The 17501-nt window shown below is 41.7% G+C and overlaps 1 protein-coding gene and 1 long non-coding RNA gene across 2 annotated transcripts; one reads left to right on the top strand and one right to left on the bottom strand.

The window, feature by feature from the left end:
• The first annotated feature begins 531 nt into the window (after positions 1-531).
• Positions 532-16464, top strand: LOC107079440 (uncharacterized). Its single transcript, XM_015363711.2, has 10 exons — positions 532-859; positions 3199-3372; positions 4214-4378; positions 5109-7220; positions 9561-9686; positions 11532-11654; positions 12270-12398; positions 12973-13176; positions 13575-13706; positions 15326-16464. The coding sequence occupies exons 1-10, from the start codon at positions 799-801 to the stop codon at positions 15463-15465; spliced, it is 3366 nt and encodes a 1121-aa protein (XP_015219197.2). The 5' UTR covers positions 532-798; the 3' UTR covers positions 15466-16464.
• LOC138223137 (uncharacterized) lies at positions 4078-8011 on the bottom strand. Its single transcript, XR_011181651.1, has 2 exons — positions 7886-8011; positions 4078-4334 (listed from the first exon to the last, which is right to left on the bottom strand). It is a non-coding gene; the product is annotated as an uncharacterized lncRNA (long non-coding RNA).
• Positions 16465-17501: the final 1037 nt, after the last annotated feature.

Here is a 17501-nt window from a genome sequence, read left to right as displayed (position 1 = left end):
TAGATGGTAAGATTTATCTCAACAAATCTAGCTCCCAACGTTTTTTAAATTTCTTTTCTCTCCGCTTTCTAATTTCCCTTATGTTCAGCCTTTATTTACTTTACATGAGACAGGAAGAGTAGGCATGAAGTGTGTTTGGGTAAATGAGCTTTGATTGTGTCAGAACATTTTCTTGCCCTCCCTTTGATTTAAATTTGTTTCATCTACCTTAATAACACGTTAGTTCAGATTTTGACAAACTAATGAAAATCTTTTGGAGCCTAAACGTGTCCAGTAATCCCGAAACACATTTGAACTTTACACAGGAAACCAAAAAGCAAAAATGTACTGGGCAAAGTAAAATATTGCTTTTTATGTTCTGTTATATAAATATTTAATAAACAAATAACATTTCTTTATTATATCGCTATAAATGCAACAACAGCAACAACTATTATTATTATTCTTATTATTATTTTGATTATTGAGTCAGAGTTACTTATTATTCGAAGACTGAACTTTGTGGAATGATGACAAACATCACAGCTTACAATAAAAGTGCTAAGGCAGGTGAAGATTTCAGAAGAGCTAAAAATCTCTTTTTCTTCTGAAATCTGTTCTCAGTCACAGAAGTACAAAGCCGGTGAAGGGAACAGCCAGAAGGCCCAGCCCTGTGATGTGTTGCAGGGGGCAGGGAGTCCATGGTCCAGCCTGCAGGGACTCCAGCCTGGCGTCTTCCTCCCTCCTCTCCTCCTGTCAGTCTCCACAGCGATCGGCCAGCAATCTGTACCCCTCTCACCACCTGCTCACTGCCTCTTCATGAGGGCTGTCCGGGGGCTGCTGCCAGCGCTGCTCTTTCTCCAGGCTGCTCTCACGGACGGTAAGGGGTCCTCCCGTCGATGCCTGATGCCTGAGGGGGGGGGCTGCGAAAATGTTTTTTTTTAAAGAATTTAAGGCAGGGTGCAGAGAGGGTGGCTTTTCAGTTTGCAGTGCAATTTCAGTCAAAAAAGTGATTAACAAATTCCTATTTACCTTTGTAGTGAACCATATTTTGCTTAAAGGAAGGATTTTTAATGACTTCAATCCCTAATTCCTAGTGTTTTAGGAATAATGGGTTGGTACTGACTAAAAATGCATTATAATGTGAGAGCTCTCGTTTTAATAGCAAAATGAGGATACCCTTTGCAGTTAAATGTTGTAAATGAATATGTTGGGTGCAGAAACCCTGGGAATGAAGGAGATCCTTTTTTGTCATGGAACTGGGTCGACATTTATGGCTTTACAATATGTCACAGTTTGCTCATAATTCAGATAAGAAAAAGTCAGAAAAATAAATATCTTTAAAATCTGCAAAGAAAAAAAATATTAAGGAATAAGGCCCGTCCCTGTGATGTGGACACAGGGTATTTATCCAGTCTAATATATTAAAATGGAAAATGGAAGAATATGTATTTTTGAATTTAGGATTTTACAGGTAAGGTAAATGTTTTATTGATTCCATTCACAACTGGATTTCTGAGTAAAGGAGAAGTGTTTTCTGCCATTTAAAGCAATAATACAAACTTTCAAAGGAAACAGTTTGCCACTTGCGGTTATGAACTTTTTAAAAAAAATGTTCAGGATTAAGAAAATATTGAGTTTCCATACTAATAAAGGTACCATAAAAATGTTCTTTTGTTAGTTTCCCACAAAATATTTTTACACTTTCTTCCAAAGGCATTAAAACCCCCTTATTTTTCCCCCTTTGTGACAGAGATCTGGATCTGTAGCTCATTAGCCCTAAGGAACAGACATGCCTGTAGGATTTCTGATGGTTGAATGTTCTTATCAGTATCAAAACCAGATTTTCTGCCACTGTGATGAAAAGCTATTGGATCTTAATTACGAATAATTCAAAGCACTCTGAAGGGAAATCACTTTGAAATGTAAAAAAAAAATCAGTACTCTTAAAATTACATTACAAAATAATATTCAGGCTTTTAGCACATACAGTACAGTAAGCATTCCAACAGTTTCTTAAGACCCTCTATATATTAAGTGAACATACTGTTCCATACTGTAAAGTCTGCTCTAATGCCGTGATATTGTGGCAAAGTGACAATCACATTTACAAAAAAAGCCCATATTAAATAATCAATTACTAACAACATGGAACATAATTTAAGTTTTTCATAACTTAAATATGTTAAGTAAGATACATGGTTCAGTTATCTATTAGGAATGGCCAGGTACTTTAATTGACAGCTGTGTTGGTGTTTTCGTTGATCTCTCAACTAACTAACTGAACAACTCGGCCTCCTCAGTGCTCAAGGCAAGTTGTTGTGAGGGTTTAGAAACTGACCATTTAAAGGTGGCTCGTGAAACCTGTTGGACTGTTGCTTTCCAGGAGGAAGGCTGGCCACCCCTGATATACAACTAGAACTCTGTTTTGTTAGGCTGTCCTGTTTATGCTAAGCAAGCAAACTGTGCACATATACAGTACAGTACAACTTGAGTATAATGTAGAAATTTAAGACTTCACTCTTAAGAATGAATCACTCCTATATTTCATGCATTTGGTAAATGATATCACTACACACTGTGGGACCTGTGGTCAAGGTGCCCGTTTTTCAACAATTCTTTCCTGATTGTTTTTACAAAGTCTTCATAAAAACTTTGTAAAAAACTTCATTAAAAAACCTCCATATTTTATACAAGAAAACGTAAGTCATTTTCTTACTGAATTCGCTGAAATGGCATGATACAAACAAAATGATAGAAAATGGATGAACATGACCATTTTCTTATTTCACATCAATTGATTTTTAGCTGATGTTATTCATAAAGACATTAATTATCTATCTCTTTGTGTTGATTTTATTTATATATTGGATGGATATCTTTTTATAGGTTAAAAGTCACATTTTCCTGATGCTGCGCAGTTTTTGTCAAGTAAAGCAGATTAAATAATATTTTTTTTGCCCTTTTCTTGAGTGCAATACCCCTGTAGTTTCAGACACCATCGCCAGCAAATATACAGTACAGTATAATGAACTATGGCACTTGTAGGAGTCCACTTGGTCCATTAAACATAGTGGACGTATTGTGAGCTGATCAGAAGGGTTTGGTGGAAAATCCAATGTATATTAATTCAAGTGTAGTTTTAAATACTGCTGGTTTCTGTGATGTTATTTATTTATTAAGTTATTACGTTGGCTATTAATTTTCTTGGTTTTGCAGACTCTAGAGGAGAAAGGTGCCATGGGTTAAGACACCTGGAGAACGGGCGCACGTTCTTCCGCTACGGGGGGCTATACGTGACCTTCACCTGCAATCCAGGGTTCAGAGTTCACGGCTTCCGCACCAGCAGCTGCATCTCTGGCCGCTGGACCAGAGCTCCGCCTGCATGTGTGGGTGAGTGGCAATATACTGCGTCAAGATCCCTTCAAACAGCAGAATGGGATCATTTAGCTATTTCTTTCCATTTAGCCATGTCACCCTCCAGCTCACAGCTGGCAGCCCACTGAAGCTCAGCAGCTGTGAGCCTGGTCAGTACCTGGATGGGAGACCAACTGGGAAAAACTAAGGTTGCTGCTGGAAGAGGTGTTAGTAGGGCCAGAAAGCGGCGCTCACCCTGCAGTCCATGCGGGTCCTAATGCCCCAGTAGAGCGACAGGGACACTATACTGTAAAAAGGTGCCGTCCTTCGGATGAGAAGTAAAACCTAGGACCTGACTCTCTGTGGTCATTAAAAATCCCAGGGTGTTTCTCGAAAACAGTAGGTGTGTTACCCGGGTGTCCTGGCCAAATTACCCATTGGTCCCTACCAATCATGGCCTCCTAGTAATCCCCCTCTATTAATTGGCTACATTACTCTGCTCTCCTCCCCACTGATAGCTGATGAGTGGTGAGCGTTCTGGCGCACTATGGCTGCCGTCGCATCATCCAGGTGGATGCTGCACATTGGTGGTGGTGGTGGAGGGGAGTCCCCATTACCTGTAAAGCGCTTTAAGTGGAGTGTCCAGAAAAGCGCTATATAAGTGTAAGAATTATTATTATTATTTCTCTGTACTGTAGATGTTTCTTGTTCACTGCATGCAAATACTAAGCAAAAGAGATGTTCACCAATCCAGTCTATTGTTAGTGGAAGGAGTGAGACATCCTTTCTCGGGTCTTGGGTAACAGCAGGGGGACCCAGGTGAAAAAAAACCCTTGCCCTCCAGTCACTGCGCTCCTCACACACCCCCTCTCCTCAGCCTCAGGATGTCCGAACCCGGGGGGGATACTCCATGGCAGCAGCATGATGACCCCCGACAGATCCTTTGTCTTCTTCATGTGTGACAAGGGCTACAGGCTCTTTGGGTGTCCTCTGCTGTACTGCAGGGGAAGAACATGGAACAGCACTAAGCCAGTATGCAAAGGTGAGCAATTCAGGAAGCACAGTGCAGACCTTTCCAGTACACCACAGAGCAAGTCTCCATTACAGTCAAGACTTCAGTTACATAATTGAATTGACTATTAGTTTAAAATGTATCTAATTAGTTGTATAACTGAATGTGCCAATATCATGTGCCAGCACAGATCCAGCAGTTGGTAATCCTGATTGTTATAACTGGAATAGTGCAAGCCTCCTGCAAGCTGAGGCCGGGATTGGGATATTTAACATTGTTATCCTGCCCACTACTGCAAAACTGTGACATCACTTGCTGGATTACAGGATTACTGAAAGGATGAGTTATAATTAAGGAAATAGTTGTATTGGAGAGCTCCAGTGTAAAATACTTTCTCTTGAAGGCTGAAATGTTTGTGGTGTTTTAGAAATTCATACCGGTATGCTTTTACTTTGCCATTATTGCAAACAGTTTTTAAAATGGTTAACCATAACTTTGCCATGATTTCTCTGTATTTACAAACATCTGCTGCTTACTCTACATTTGTCACGATGTCTCAAAGTCCAGATTTGTACTGTGGCTAGAAGGACTGTATGGACATGAACTACAGTACCTGGGCTGTTTTCTAACCAACAGGATGCATTATTGTATTTCAGATTGTATTTCACATTTATATTTAATGACTGACTGCCTCAGTATTGTTTCTTTTTTAATCTTGCATCTGTGCAGTGCATGATATTCACCCTGCTTCTTGTTGCAGAGTCTGATGTGATGAGCTCAGACAAACAGAAGCTCCTTGCTCTGCTGAGGTCCAGTCTGGCTCAGAATCTGAATGCACCATCGGCCTTGAAGAATCTTTTCCAGTTGCAGTATGATAGCAGTTTGAGTGCCGCTTCCAAGGACATATTCCTTGATCCTGGGCTACTGGCAGAGGAGCCAAGGGCCTCAAATCCCAAACAACTATACTCAGCGGGGGCACTAAGACAGCTGACTGTGAGCAACAGAGTACCAGAGCCCAAAGAAAAGGAGGTGTTTATTGAAAAACAGTACCAGTCTGGTAGAGCAACTACAGGAGGAGGGGAAGAGTCAGAAGAAGTATACAGTAAACCAAGCAACTATGAAAGACCTCTCTACAAGCCTCTGTCTTCACTGACATCACCAGCCTCTTCCCTGTCAATTGCCAAACTCTCAATGGCACCATCACCACCTGCTCCAGACGAGGAGAGCTCACCTTCTTACTCACAGGACAAAATGCTGCTAATGTCACCGACCTCTATGCCGGCAGAGCATGATGAGAAAACATATGACCAGACAACCTCACATCTAGTGTTCTTCACTGAACCATTCACTATCGCTTCACAGACTGTAGAAGAGCAGCAAGCACAGCACTCCATTTATTCCAAGACACATGAAGCAACTGTCACCTCTGAGTCCGTGACTAATTCTTTATCTTCAGCCTCGACAAGGAGGCCACAGCTCCCTGCTTCTCCAAAAGCACGCATTATAGACTCAACTGCTTCTCAGGAACTAAATCGACCTTCTTTTGAACTATCATCAACAACCTCAGATCAAATTCCTTTACTGGATAGCTCTGTATCAGCCACTCTGTACCATGTTACCAACACACCAGATACTTCAGAAGACTCCTTACGCACCCCTTCATTTCCACAGGCACAATCATCAGTACTAGACAGCTTTAATACATCTTTAGTATTCAAAGGCAATATTGCCAAATCTGGGTCTATAAATAAAGACCATGCAAAGTTTTCTGAGTCTTTAGCAAGTCCACAGAATTCCACAGCTTCTACTTTCCTGGTAGGGGAATCATACTCAAGATATTCAGGAAGTGCACCTCACCAAATTAGGTCAGAGATGAGTCCTGATGCATCTTTCAGTGATATGAATCAGAAAACACCTCTTAAACATCCTGAAAAAAATAATCAAGGCCATTTAGAAAGGACAATTATATTTTCATCTGATGAAATTAAGACTAACGTCACCTTTCAAGACAACACTGAGCATAGTACTAGAGCTGGAAAAAAGAACAACAAACCTACTACTGCCTCCTCTGCGACAGGTGTGCTTCAAAATGTCTCGTTAATCTCAACAGATAATCTGAAGCCTGTGATAAACAGTCTGGGACAGTCTGCAGCCTCTTCTGTTGGTAAATCTCAGGAAAAACATGCTCACCAATGGAACATCTCAACAACAGAAGAACAAAGGAATTTACAACCATTGAAAGACAGGCTGGCTAAAACAGCCTTCGTTGATTTGGCAACCACACAACCCAAAGCAGGCATGTGGGTAACGGAACATGCAGATATGGACACAGGACATCACAATCAACAGCCTCCTGCAACCCAGGGCACCACAGCAACAGCAGGCACAGCTGCTGTGAGCACAGAACAGACTGCAGTAAATGATTCTGCTGAACAGGCTACTACAACACAACAGGCAGGTGGCCTCAACCGGAGTGACTCAGAATCCCTGATGTCATCACCTGGAACCATGAGAATCCAGACACAGGAACGTCTGGATCAGACTGGAGATGCCACAGTCCACAGGATCAATGCACTGCGTGCTGCTGGCTTGCCAGACCCCACACCTAGTGGTTCCCATCACAACTTTGTGGAAATCACAGCTGATGAGCTGCCACTGCTGGGGTCACTGAAGCGGAGGCCTGTGTGTCCTTACCCACCACTTCCTCCCCATGGAACCTTCTATTTCCATACAGCTGTCAACCCTTCCCCATGGCAGTACAGACACTATGTGCAGTACTCTTGTTACCCTGGATACACACTCGCCAACGGCGATGTCTACAGCTACTGTCTACACAATGGCAGATGGAGTGGGGTCACGCCTGCTTGCTTAGGTTTGTCACTGCTCTATATTATTTTTAGGTAAGAAAGGATACAACACAGGGAGTTTTTAACAAGGTCTTGTCAATATATTGACTGGAAAAGTTTCTTTGTTGACCAGAGGCGAGTTTTGCTTATCTAGTCACAGTGATTAAACGTACAACTGTAGCACATCATATATAATCTAACACACGGAAAGAAAACGAAGATATCAAATAAATATTTGATATCCTGAAGTGAAATCTAGCCAAAACAACGAGTCCCTTAATAAAAAATAATATTTGTCAAACACATTACTTGCATAGAATGTACTAGCTTTTATCCACAAATAGTTCATACATAATCACAGTAAGATTTTTCATGTGTTACTGCTATGGCTTAAATGTGTTTCTAACCTAACCAAAACTACAATTCACAAAGACGCTGATTCCTTCCTTCGCTTCAGTTTCCCAGTCGCAGCCTCTGTCCCTTGGCTGACCTCTCCCAGGAATTCAATCAGACTGTCATATCACATCCAAGGATGTGGATGGCAAAAAATCTCTTAAATCACCATACGCTGAAACGATAGGGTCTAACTTCCAACTGGAGCAATTTTCTTGGAACTCCAAGATAACTGAAGAGGTTTGAGGCCCTACTCCATAACTGACGTGGCATTGCTAGAGACTTCTTTTTCACTTACCTTTGAGCCTCTATGAAAATGGCTTGCATATATTCCCTTACTCCTCAAAAGAAATTAATTGCCGTCCATATCGTTTTGCACCATTTATGTAACAGCCCCAGTCTGACTGTTGTCTTTGACTGCCCAGCAAAGGGTTGGCTCAGTGTGTCACTCAGTTGTTTAATCTGCTTTGGCTGACTCATGGCTCTGATGTAACCATGTGGGTTATGAACAGTGTTCCCATTAGAGCTAACACCTAATCTAAAATAAAGACTTCAGAAGTGATAATCCTTGCTTACTGTAATTGTGTAGTAAATGAGTAATTCATCTATTGAGAGACATAACAAAAGAAGAGGGAGCAAGCAACCGGCCATAGTTAGATATTTAAAACTTTACACTGACAGAAACCATAAAATCCCTGATGTAACATTTATATGTTGGGAGCATAAATTCTAAAAGGATCATTTCCATCATCTGTTATGATGTTATTACTTTTTTCCTGGTGAGAATTCGGCTCTCTCTAATCGAAGCAGGCAACCGTTGCTTTGATATGTGGTTGTTAAGCCAATTGAGAGGCCAAACCACTGGAGTATTGGTGTTTATTTTGTAAATTGTAAAATTTATTACTGTAGTGGCGACTGGCACTCTGTTAAACACATCAGCCCTCATAGTCTGAGGGGAGCTCCCTTGATGTCTGTATAAAATGGACTTCTGGACTGGAGATGGATGTTTTGAAGACATGCGAAATAATAAACTGCTCTCAGCCAATTGCAGTTCCCTCTGCTCGGGGGGGATAATTATGGTTTTCAGTCTCGTCAGGAAGGAACACCACAGGTTTCTGCAGAGCGGTCCTCAGAGCATTTACCTCAAACCAGACCTGTGTGCTTTGAATTACAGGACTGAACTTGGGCATTTTCCCAATCAGTTTGCATTACTGCCCTTACCTTGCCATTATGTGTACAATAAAGCACTACACAGTCTTCCGACATCTTCTGCTTTCCAGTTGCTTATTGCAGAAGAGGCCTATAACTGGCTAGGCAGAAACAGTATTACAAAGATGAAGTTTAAAGTATATTACTGAGACTACTAAAATATAACTGAAATATTTGCAACTTCAACTGTATTGAGAAATGGAAACTCTAAGGCATGAAGATAAAAAAAGCACATTTTTGTGCATTACTTCATAAGGCCTGCTTATAAATGGAGTAGAGTGTCGGGGCTGTTACTGTCTCTTCAAATTAATAAGGTTTCATTCTTTTATGAGTATGGATTCGCTTTATTAGTCTTTGTTAATGTCCTTACTATGATAACATGAGACCTGAGGCTGTTCTGATATCTCCAGATCAGAAGGTCACTTGACAGGAGGTACCACATGAAACCTGTCATCTTGCTCCCAGGAGTTCATGTTCTATTTCCCTGTATGCTTCCTAAGAGCAGACCTACAGCCCTACAGCCTTTACTATAATAATGAAGAAATAGTGAAGACTGCGCAGTTATCAAGTTCCACACACTTATCTAACCTAGCAATCTTGTCACAGCATGTTCACACACTTATTGCAAAGAGACCTAAAGACAAATCTTATCAGGCATGAAATGAATGTCACGTATAAAATACAGAACAGCACCAAAGCAATTGTTGAAAACCGCACTTCACTCTTGATTGCTATTGTCTTTTATTCCCTGTCCCCTGCTCCAGAGGTCACCCCTTGCTCTGTGAACAATGGAGGCTGCTCTCAGCTCTGCGAGGTGACCCCTGAGGGCCGAGCGCAGTGCAACTGCAGAGATGGCTTTGAGCTGCTGCAGGACAACAGAACATGCAGAGGTAATCGCGAGGGTTGGGGTTCAAGAGGGGGTGGCAGTAATGAGGCCAGCAATGAAGAGGAGCTCACCGGTTGGCATAGAAATCTCGGGTTTCCCTTTTTTGTGGGGGTTGTTTCAACTATGGATCAAACTTTGTTCTCCAAAGAATATGTAGTCCTGCAAAAGTGACCCTCAGCTGGGGTCACAAGCCCACAGGAAACTCAGGTACTGCAGTAATGTACAAAAAAACACTGATTCATTCCTTCCACTGAGTTCTTCTCTCTTTGAAGAAAAAAAAACATCTATCCATTTTCTAACTGTGCAATCCAGGTTATGGCCACAGGGGAGCCCATCCCCGCAAGCAACAGGTGCAAAGCAAGGTACATCCCAGACAGGACGCCAGTCCATCGCAGGGCAGAGACAGACACGTACGCACACACTCACACTGGGGCCAGTTTTCCCAGAAGCCAGTTAGCCTACCAGCACGTTTTTGGACTGCGGGAAGAAACTGGAGTACACGAAGGAAACCCACGTGAATATGGGAGGAGAGCATACTGAGTCCACACAGATAACATAATTGTAACCAGGGACCCAGTGCTGTGAGGCAGCAATGCTAACCCCAGTGCCACTGTGCCACACTCATAGAAACACCCTTTTTCATCTACTGTGTATGAACATATTGTGCCGACAAAGAAAAGTGTTTGCCATGATCAAATAAGTCTGATTCAATGTAAAAGGTTAAATAAAGATATTAACTGTAAGACAAAAACATATTGCATAATTAATTTTTCAGTGGACTACCTGAAATTATCTTCCGAACTTAGACATTTAGCATCTGCAGGTGACGCCCGATTTGTTGATGTGATTTAGATCATTGTTCTTTTGCTTCTATTTATTTGTTCCTGCAGTGGCTTTGTTTCTCACATCATGGTTACTTCAATACTGTGGGTTTAGGGATTCTACATGTCAGTTCTAATTATAGACTTTAGCGATATACCATTCATACTCTGGCACTGAAATGTTATTCCATTTAGTTAAATACTTCTGCAGCCTCGTCTCAGTATAGCAACAGGCCTACAAACAACAGTAAATGAAGGACTGGGTTCCCCTCTTGCTCCTTCCTGAAATCTTTACAAATACAACCCTGAGCTCAGACATCTGCTGTTATGCTTAACTGGCTGATACTGATGTTCCTCTTCCACCTTTCTACCTTTTCCATATGCAATAAAAAAGTCTCTGGCTAGACTCCCCAGAAGCCCATACACCATACAAAGTCCACCTTGCGATGTTGACTGCAAGGAATGACAGTAAATGTGGACATTTACTCTCATTAGCCAGTAGTCTTAGTTACATTCATTTACTTTTATCTAGTCAGATATTATTTCAAAAGCAGATATGTTCCCCTTGAAACTGTATGGGTTTACTGTAAGAGAATATGTACAGGTCAGGTTGGCTCCATAGCTAACAATGCAGACAGATGTGGAGACACAAAAAACATAAGAAACTACAGTATGAACTATGGTAACCAAATTAAACTATCATAAATAATAACAGTTGACAAGCAGCTTGTGAAAGATTATCTCATCACCTTCTTCTCCCACACAAAATACCTTTTTTGCAGCTCTTCTGGTTGATCTACAACACAATAGTAGTAGGGTTTCTATCAAAGAAGCATTTTACTGCGGGGCACAGAAAAACACATCTTAATACAAGTACTTAGCTGAGACGCTCTCATCACCTTCCTACCCCTGAGGATCAGAGTACCATCAGAGTGTTTCAGCTGCACACTCATAAGGTGGGATGTTAGGGAATTGTCTGTGTGACGTTTGCTTAACAGGGTGTTGTGGGTTATTCTGATGTTCTGTAGATGTGAATGAATGTGCAGAGGAGCTCCACTACTGCCAGCAGGACTGTATCAACACCTTTGGCTTTTACAAGTGCAGCTGTTGGCCTGGATACCTGCTGTCAGAAGATGAGCGGTCCTGCTCTGGTGAGTGAATCTACTCAGGGCCTGTAGAGTCTGCCATAGATGTTGCCCCAGGCTGGCATGCTCTTAAAGGGGAACTGCAGTTTGCCAGATGAAGAGCAATTTCTCAGACTGGTCATTAAATCTTGGTTACAAAATAAATTCATTGACGATATAGAAAAATTTAGCAAACTGTGAATTTTGTGGATGTACTGTATGGTTGCAATGTTGTCGCAAACCCCACAGGCGAGAGGAAGAGTTGACTATTCTGTGTAGTCTAAAATCACCTTTTATGATTAACCATTCATCTGATAGCTCAGGAGGACCTTCAGAAAAACCGTATAATACAACTGAATTTGTATAAAATGATTCGAGAGCCCTATGTACTTGTCTCTGATTATGCATATTTTTAATGATGCATTCATATCTCTTCAGAACAAGCATCAGATTACATACCTGAAAATTATTGTGGCATCAGCAACATTAATGTAAATAAAAGCAGCAGACAAAATAGCAGTACTAACCGAGACACTTTACTCTTAATTCACATATATTGTAACAAAAAACAATATTAGAGATACAGTTCAGGCTTCAAAGGTAAAGGAATGGAGCTGAAGAAATGTCCTGTCCTGTCCACAGATGTAGATGAGTGCCAGCTGCCCATTGGCTTTGCCAGCTGTCTGTTTGGCTGTATCAACACTCCAGGGAGCTTCAGATGTCACTGTCCAGAGGGGTACAGGATGGCAGCAGTTGAAGGTCACTGCATAGGTGAGAAAATGTCAAGGCTTTTCCTAGGTGTGTTTTTTAGATATTTTAAAGATTCCTAAGCTTCTTTTTGATCTGTCTTCCAAAGGTTCACCCATCTAAATATTAACACACATACCAGGGCCAATTTTCCCAAAAGCCAGTTAACCCAGCGGTCTATCTTTGGACTGTGGGAGGAAACCAGAGCACCAGGTGAAAACCCATGTGAACACAGGGAGAACATGCAGATAGCACCCCAGGAACTGGGCCCAGGGCCAATCTCTGTCCGCTGACCCACTTTTCCACCCTATTTTGCCTTCAGTATTCTTCATTTTATTAATAATACTATACACCTAATAACAAATGACAGTAGTTGGTTCTTCAGTAAAAAAACTTTTTATGAAAGACTGGCTTTGGGATTAAAATGTTAAATACAAAATGCGCCTATAGAAGCTTCTGCTGCTGTTTTCAGTTCAGTCATTTAGCCAAGAGGCACAGTAATTCAACAAGAGTTACTCAGACAAACTTCTCCTGTGTGTTACCTGGGGGATGACCGCCACTCAGGCCTCGTCTGATAGGCCCTCCTCTTCTCGGGCAGATGTTGACGAATGTCTGGAGAACGACGGGCGGGGCCCCTGTGCCATGGAGTGCCAGAACGCCGCCGGGTCGTTTCACTGCTCCTGTTCCTATGGATACAAGCTGGCAGGAGACGGCCGTTCCTGTGTAGCCGAGTGCCCCTCGGGATATCGCAAGCACAGCAACCCTACAGAGAGCAGCGGCCTGCAAAGAGAGCACTGCACCGGTACAGACAGTGACACCCGGCTAACAGTGGCCTCGGGCACCTGGGGTTTAGCGGAAGTGTTGTGCGAGGCCTGCTGTTGATGTGTTTCTTCTTGTAGAGGGGTTTAAAACCTCAACATTGTAATTGTAACTCTGGAAATGAGTCTGCCTTGCCAAGAGTTAGCATTACATGTAACTCACACTTTTCTGTCGAAGCCCGGGAGGAAGTGAGACTAGATCATGTGCTGGCGAGAGCATTTCTCCATTCAGTAAATACAACTTGGCTTCCCATGAGCTTCACTCTCAACAAACAACGGGATTAGAAATTGAACCTATTAGAATTTAATTTTCTTGAAGCATGGTTGGCCTCCTGAATCAAACTGTTAATCTCTGACTTCATCAGCTGTGACCTTCCTTCAGATATCGACGAGTGTCAGGAGCCAGGACCCCGTCAGCGCAGGTGTGAGTGGAGGTGTGTCAATTTGCCAGGCTCACACCGCTGCATGTGTCCCAGGGGCTACAGACTGGACCCTGATGCCTACCACTGCCAGGGTAAGCTACACTGAGCCAGTTAATGTGACGTCTGGACAGAAACTCAACTGACCACTAGTGGAGTGAAGCCCATCATGCAAGGGAATTTGATTAATAATACGGCCTTGCATTTGTTTAGTGCTATTCATCCCAAAGTGCTTTACATTCAGGAGGGGACACGCACTTTACCACTGAAGTGCAGCACCCAACGGGGTGAGACACAGCAGCCGTATTGCACTGCCATCCCACCTACACAGCAGATCAGGTGAAGTGAGAAATTTCTTCACTAATTGCATTATTAGAGAACTGTAGGTAGGACACAATGAGGAAACCTAAAGTGGAACTTAGCCAGGACACCAGGGTGAGCATCCCTGCTCTTATGAACAGCGCAATGGGACCATTAATGACGAAATAGTCGAGTTTAATATTTCATCTGAAGGGCAACAGTCTGTATCACAGTATCTCAAATAACTGTACTGGAGCATTGGTATTGATATTCTGGGGTAGAAGGAATAACGACACTAACAACACTTACAGCAGCAACCTGGTTTTCCCTGGAGGTGTCCACCCCACTCTTTAGGAGCACTTCTGAGATCTGACAAGATCAGGCTTCAAGACGTAATGATTCTGCTGCTTGGTCTGGACTAAGGACTAGTAGCAGACTGGGACTTACAAAATGAACCCATTTGCTGGGCTTGAGGCAGATGAGACCCAGGGGAACTGGGGACAGCACACTGACACTGGCCGCAGTGCAGTGCTGTGTGCAGCAGGGATGCAGAACCACAGGAGGAATGGTGGTGTAACAGGCAGGGGTTCAAAGCAGAAATCGCAGGCTGGCAGAAATGCAGTTGCTCAGCCAGAAAGCCTTGCAGAGTTGCATGCATGCAGCTGTGTTTAGAGACAAGTGAAAGCAATGCAGAAATCCCAAACAGGCAAGAGGTAGTAGTGTTGGAGAAGATTAGGCCAGGTTGGGCAATCTGGGTTGGATGTGGGAAATGTCAACAAAGCAATGAGGAGATCCAGGAGTCAAGCCAGGAAAAATACAAAACATGGGAGTCTTTAAAGTACGAAAGGAAAAAGCTTGAGAACTCAAGTGACTCAGAGTCAAAATTTCATAACAGAACCCTGAGCAAGGTCTGTTTAGCCCTCATATATCCTGAATCACCTGAAGGGGGTGAGGGAGTAAATTGTTTCCAGGTGATCCAGGTCTGCTGTCAATTGGTGTCCATGGCTAATGGCACCAAGTGACAGTGGTAGAGCAGAGGTCAGCTGTCAGGCCAATGCTAGCCCTGTGCTTTTAAGCCTGACACTAGGTAATTAAAGCACAGGGTTGGATGTGACACACAGGACGTTCTGGGACGTTCTGGGTGAAGGTGAAACACTGAACAGATAAAGTATTAATTCAGATAAAGAACTGATTCCAAAAATGTGATATTGAAGAGGATACAAAGTATGCTGTTACTAAAAATCACTTCCTTAACTGTCATGTTTCTAAGAACTCAAAACATTTTATAAGAATACACAACACATGGATTCAATGCATCATTTTCTCTTCTCTTAATTTTCCACTATGCAACATTGTCTTTTTCATATACCACTGAGTATAAATTGACATTTCTTTACTTCAAATTCTATTTCAGATATTAATGAATGCAACTCTAAAAATGGAGGCTGTTCTCACATCTGCATCAACTACAAAGGCGGCTTTCAGTGTGCCTGTCCAGAACACTACAGATTTGCTCCATACAGCAGGAAGAAGTGTCAGCCAGTCAAAACGTAGAGGAAGGTGTAATTGCATGGAAATCAGGACCTGTTGTTTGTGGATTCACCTTCTGGCTTGGGCTTCTGAGCAGAAAGGCAACCCCATGCATTCCTGCAAGATCCAGCAACACTTGAGGCCAGCTTCTTAGGCCCCAAATTAAAGAACAGAAGAGCCTGCTGTGACAACACAGTTATTGCAAGTGCATTAAACAGCACATGAATTGTAGGTTGTCAGCCAGAAGCAGAGGTATTTCAGAAGAATTAACCTCTAAACACCCATGGCTAAGAGATAAAATGGACCCAAAAACAATTGTAAAGATCCTAGTGTTTTATTTTCTATAATTTCATGCATTTTCAACAATTTTGTGTTTCATCTAAATGATAAAGTTGGCTCTAACCAGACTCCTCAAAGCTCTCTTGATCTTTTACTGTTGGTATGTTGTTCTGGGGCCATGTGTCTTCCAACAGTGTTACTACAGCTTCCACTCACTTTCTCTGCGGGGATTTTCTTCCATTAAACTTTGGCAGTGTTGTAGGGATCACATGTCATTTCCCAATCCCGAATCTCCTGCTCAGGGAGAGGCAAAACAAAAAGGACAGCACGTCACCTGTAAAAGGGAGATCACTTTTGTTGTCAAATTCCTTATAATTCCACACTCATAATTAAAAAATAAAAAATGACAAGGCTGGCAAGAGAAAGGAAAGCCTGCTGCTTCACATACAGCTTACCGAACGTAGCATAGCAAGCAGTAAAACATTGTAATGTAATTTTTTAGTTCCTTTGAAAAAAGATTGGCTGCCACCAGGTTTTGTGGAGGACATACAGTTCAAACTAAATAACAAAAATACTTCTATTTCTCTGTATATAACATATTATATTTTTGTACTTGTATATAGTGTAGCCCATTACAAACACAGATTTCTACTTGTAGCGTTGACCATTATCAAAGCATTTTTACATTGTGAAACTGTTCGGTTGCAGAATAAAAGTATTTCTGCTCTTGAAATAAAAAATGTATCAAACAAATATTTTGTATGCTTGTCTTTTAATGCAGACAATGGGATCCATTTACTAAAATCAATTCTACTTCTTGGCTCTGAATTTGTGACTTGCTGCTAAGCCTGTAGCATTATTTTCCATGACTTTCTATGTTATAGAGTCTTGTATGAATTAAACACAAACTTGTTCACCATCAAGTAAATTATAAAGCTAGTAGTTCTATACAAAAATTCTATCATCTAGGTGCCTGTTACTGACTTGCCACATTCAGTAGTGGGACTAACTCCCCATTCCAACACTGAAGTTTAATAACATTTTGTCTGGGATTTTTCTTTGCAATTCTTGCATCCATAAAAGTCATCAGTTTGAGCATTCACATTTTGATTAAAATATTCAAATGTGTGAACCACCACTTGAATATCAGAGAAAAAAATGGGTCATCATTGGGGGTTAATACTTTTGCAATCCTTTTTACTGTAACATTCCTACATGCCTTCTATTCAGTTTAATACAAATCTTCAATATTATGAAGCCCAGATCAGGAAGCAGACAAAGATTACAGCAAAATGCACTCACTTCAAAGCCATCAAGAGCCTTCTTTAGCCTTAATTCAAGCACTCTCTCTTTGCAATACAAAAATGAAGTCAGTCTACAATAAGATTAAGGTTCACCATCTCCTACATCCTTTAATTGTTTATGTCAATTACTGCTCTCAGGGGACAGGACAAAAAAGATCAGAATTCACAACTGACTAAGCAAGTGTAACATTTACTTCGTTTTTTTACTAAAAGAAAAATTAACAAAAACTAAAAACTGAACCCGCAGTATCGAGGTACCTCTGTCCACATTGCCGCACCAGTCCTGCCTGACAGATTCACTTCAAACTGTAATGGAATCTTTTTCTTGAACCACAGGGGAAAATCTCACCAGTCACTGGACCGGTCTGCACATCTGGGTCTGAAACTAGGATCTGAACTAGGACAGACTGCAATCATATAGGATGAAATAAAAGATTTGCTGAACAAAACCTAAAGGAGATACTCTGAAATATAGTT

The sequence above is a fragment of the Lepisosteus oculatus genome, chromosome 15 (assembly GCF_040954835.1).
Source record: "Lepisosteus oculatus isolate fLepOcu1 chromosome 15, fLepOcu1.hap2, whole genome shotgun sequence".
In the NCBI taxonomy this organism is placed as follows: Eukaryota; Metazoa; Chordata; class Actinopteri; order Semionotiformes; family Lepisosteidae; genus Lepisosteus; species Lepisosteus oculatus.
This window is presented reverse-complemented; position numbering and strand designations above follow the sequence as displayed.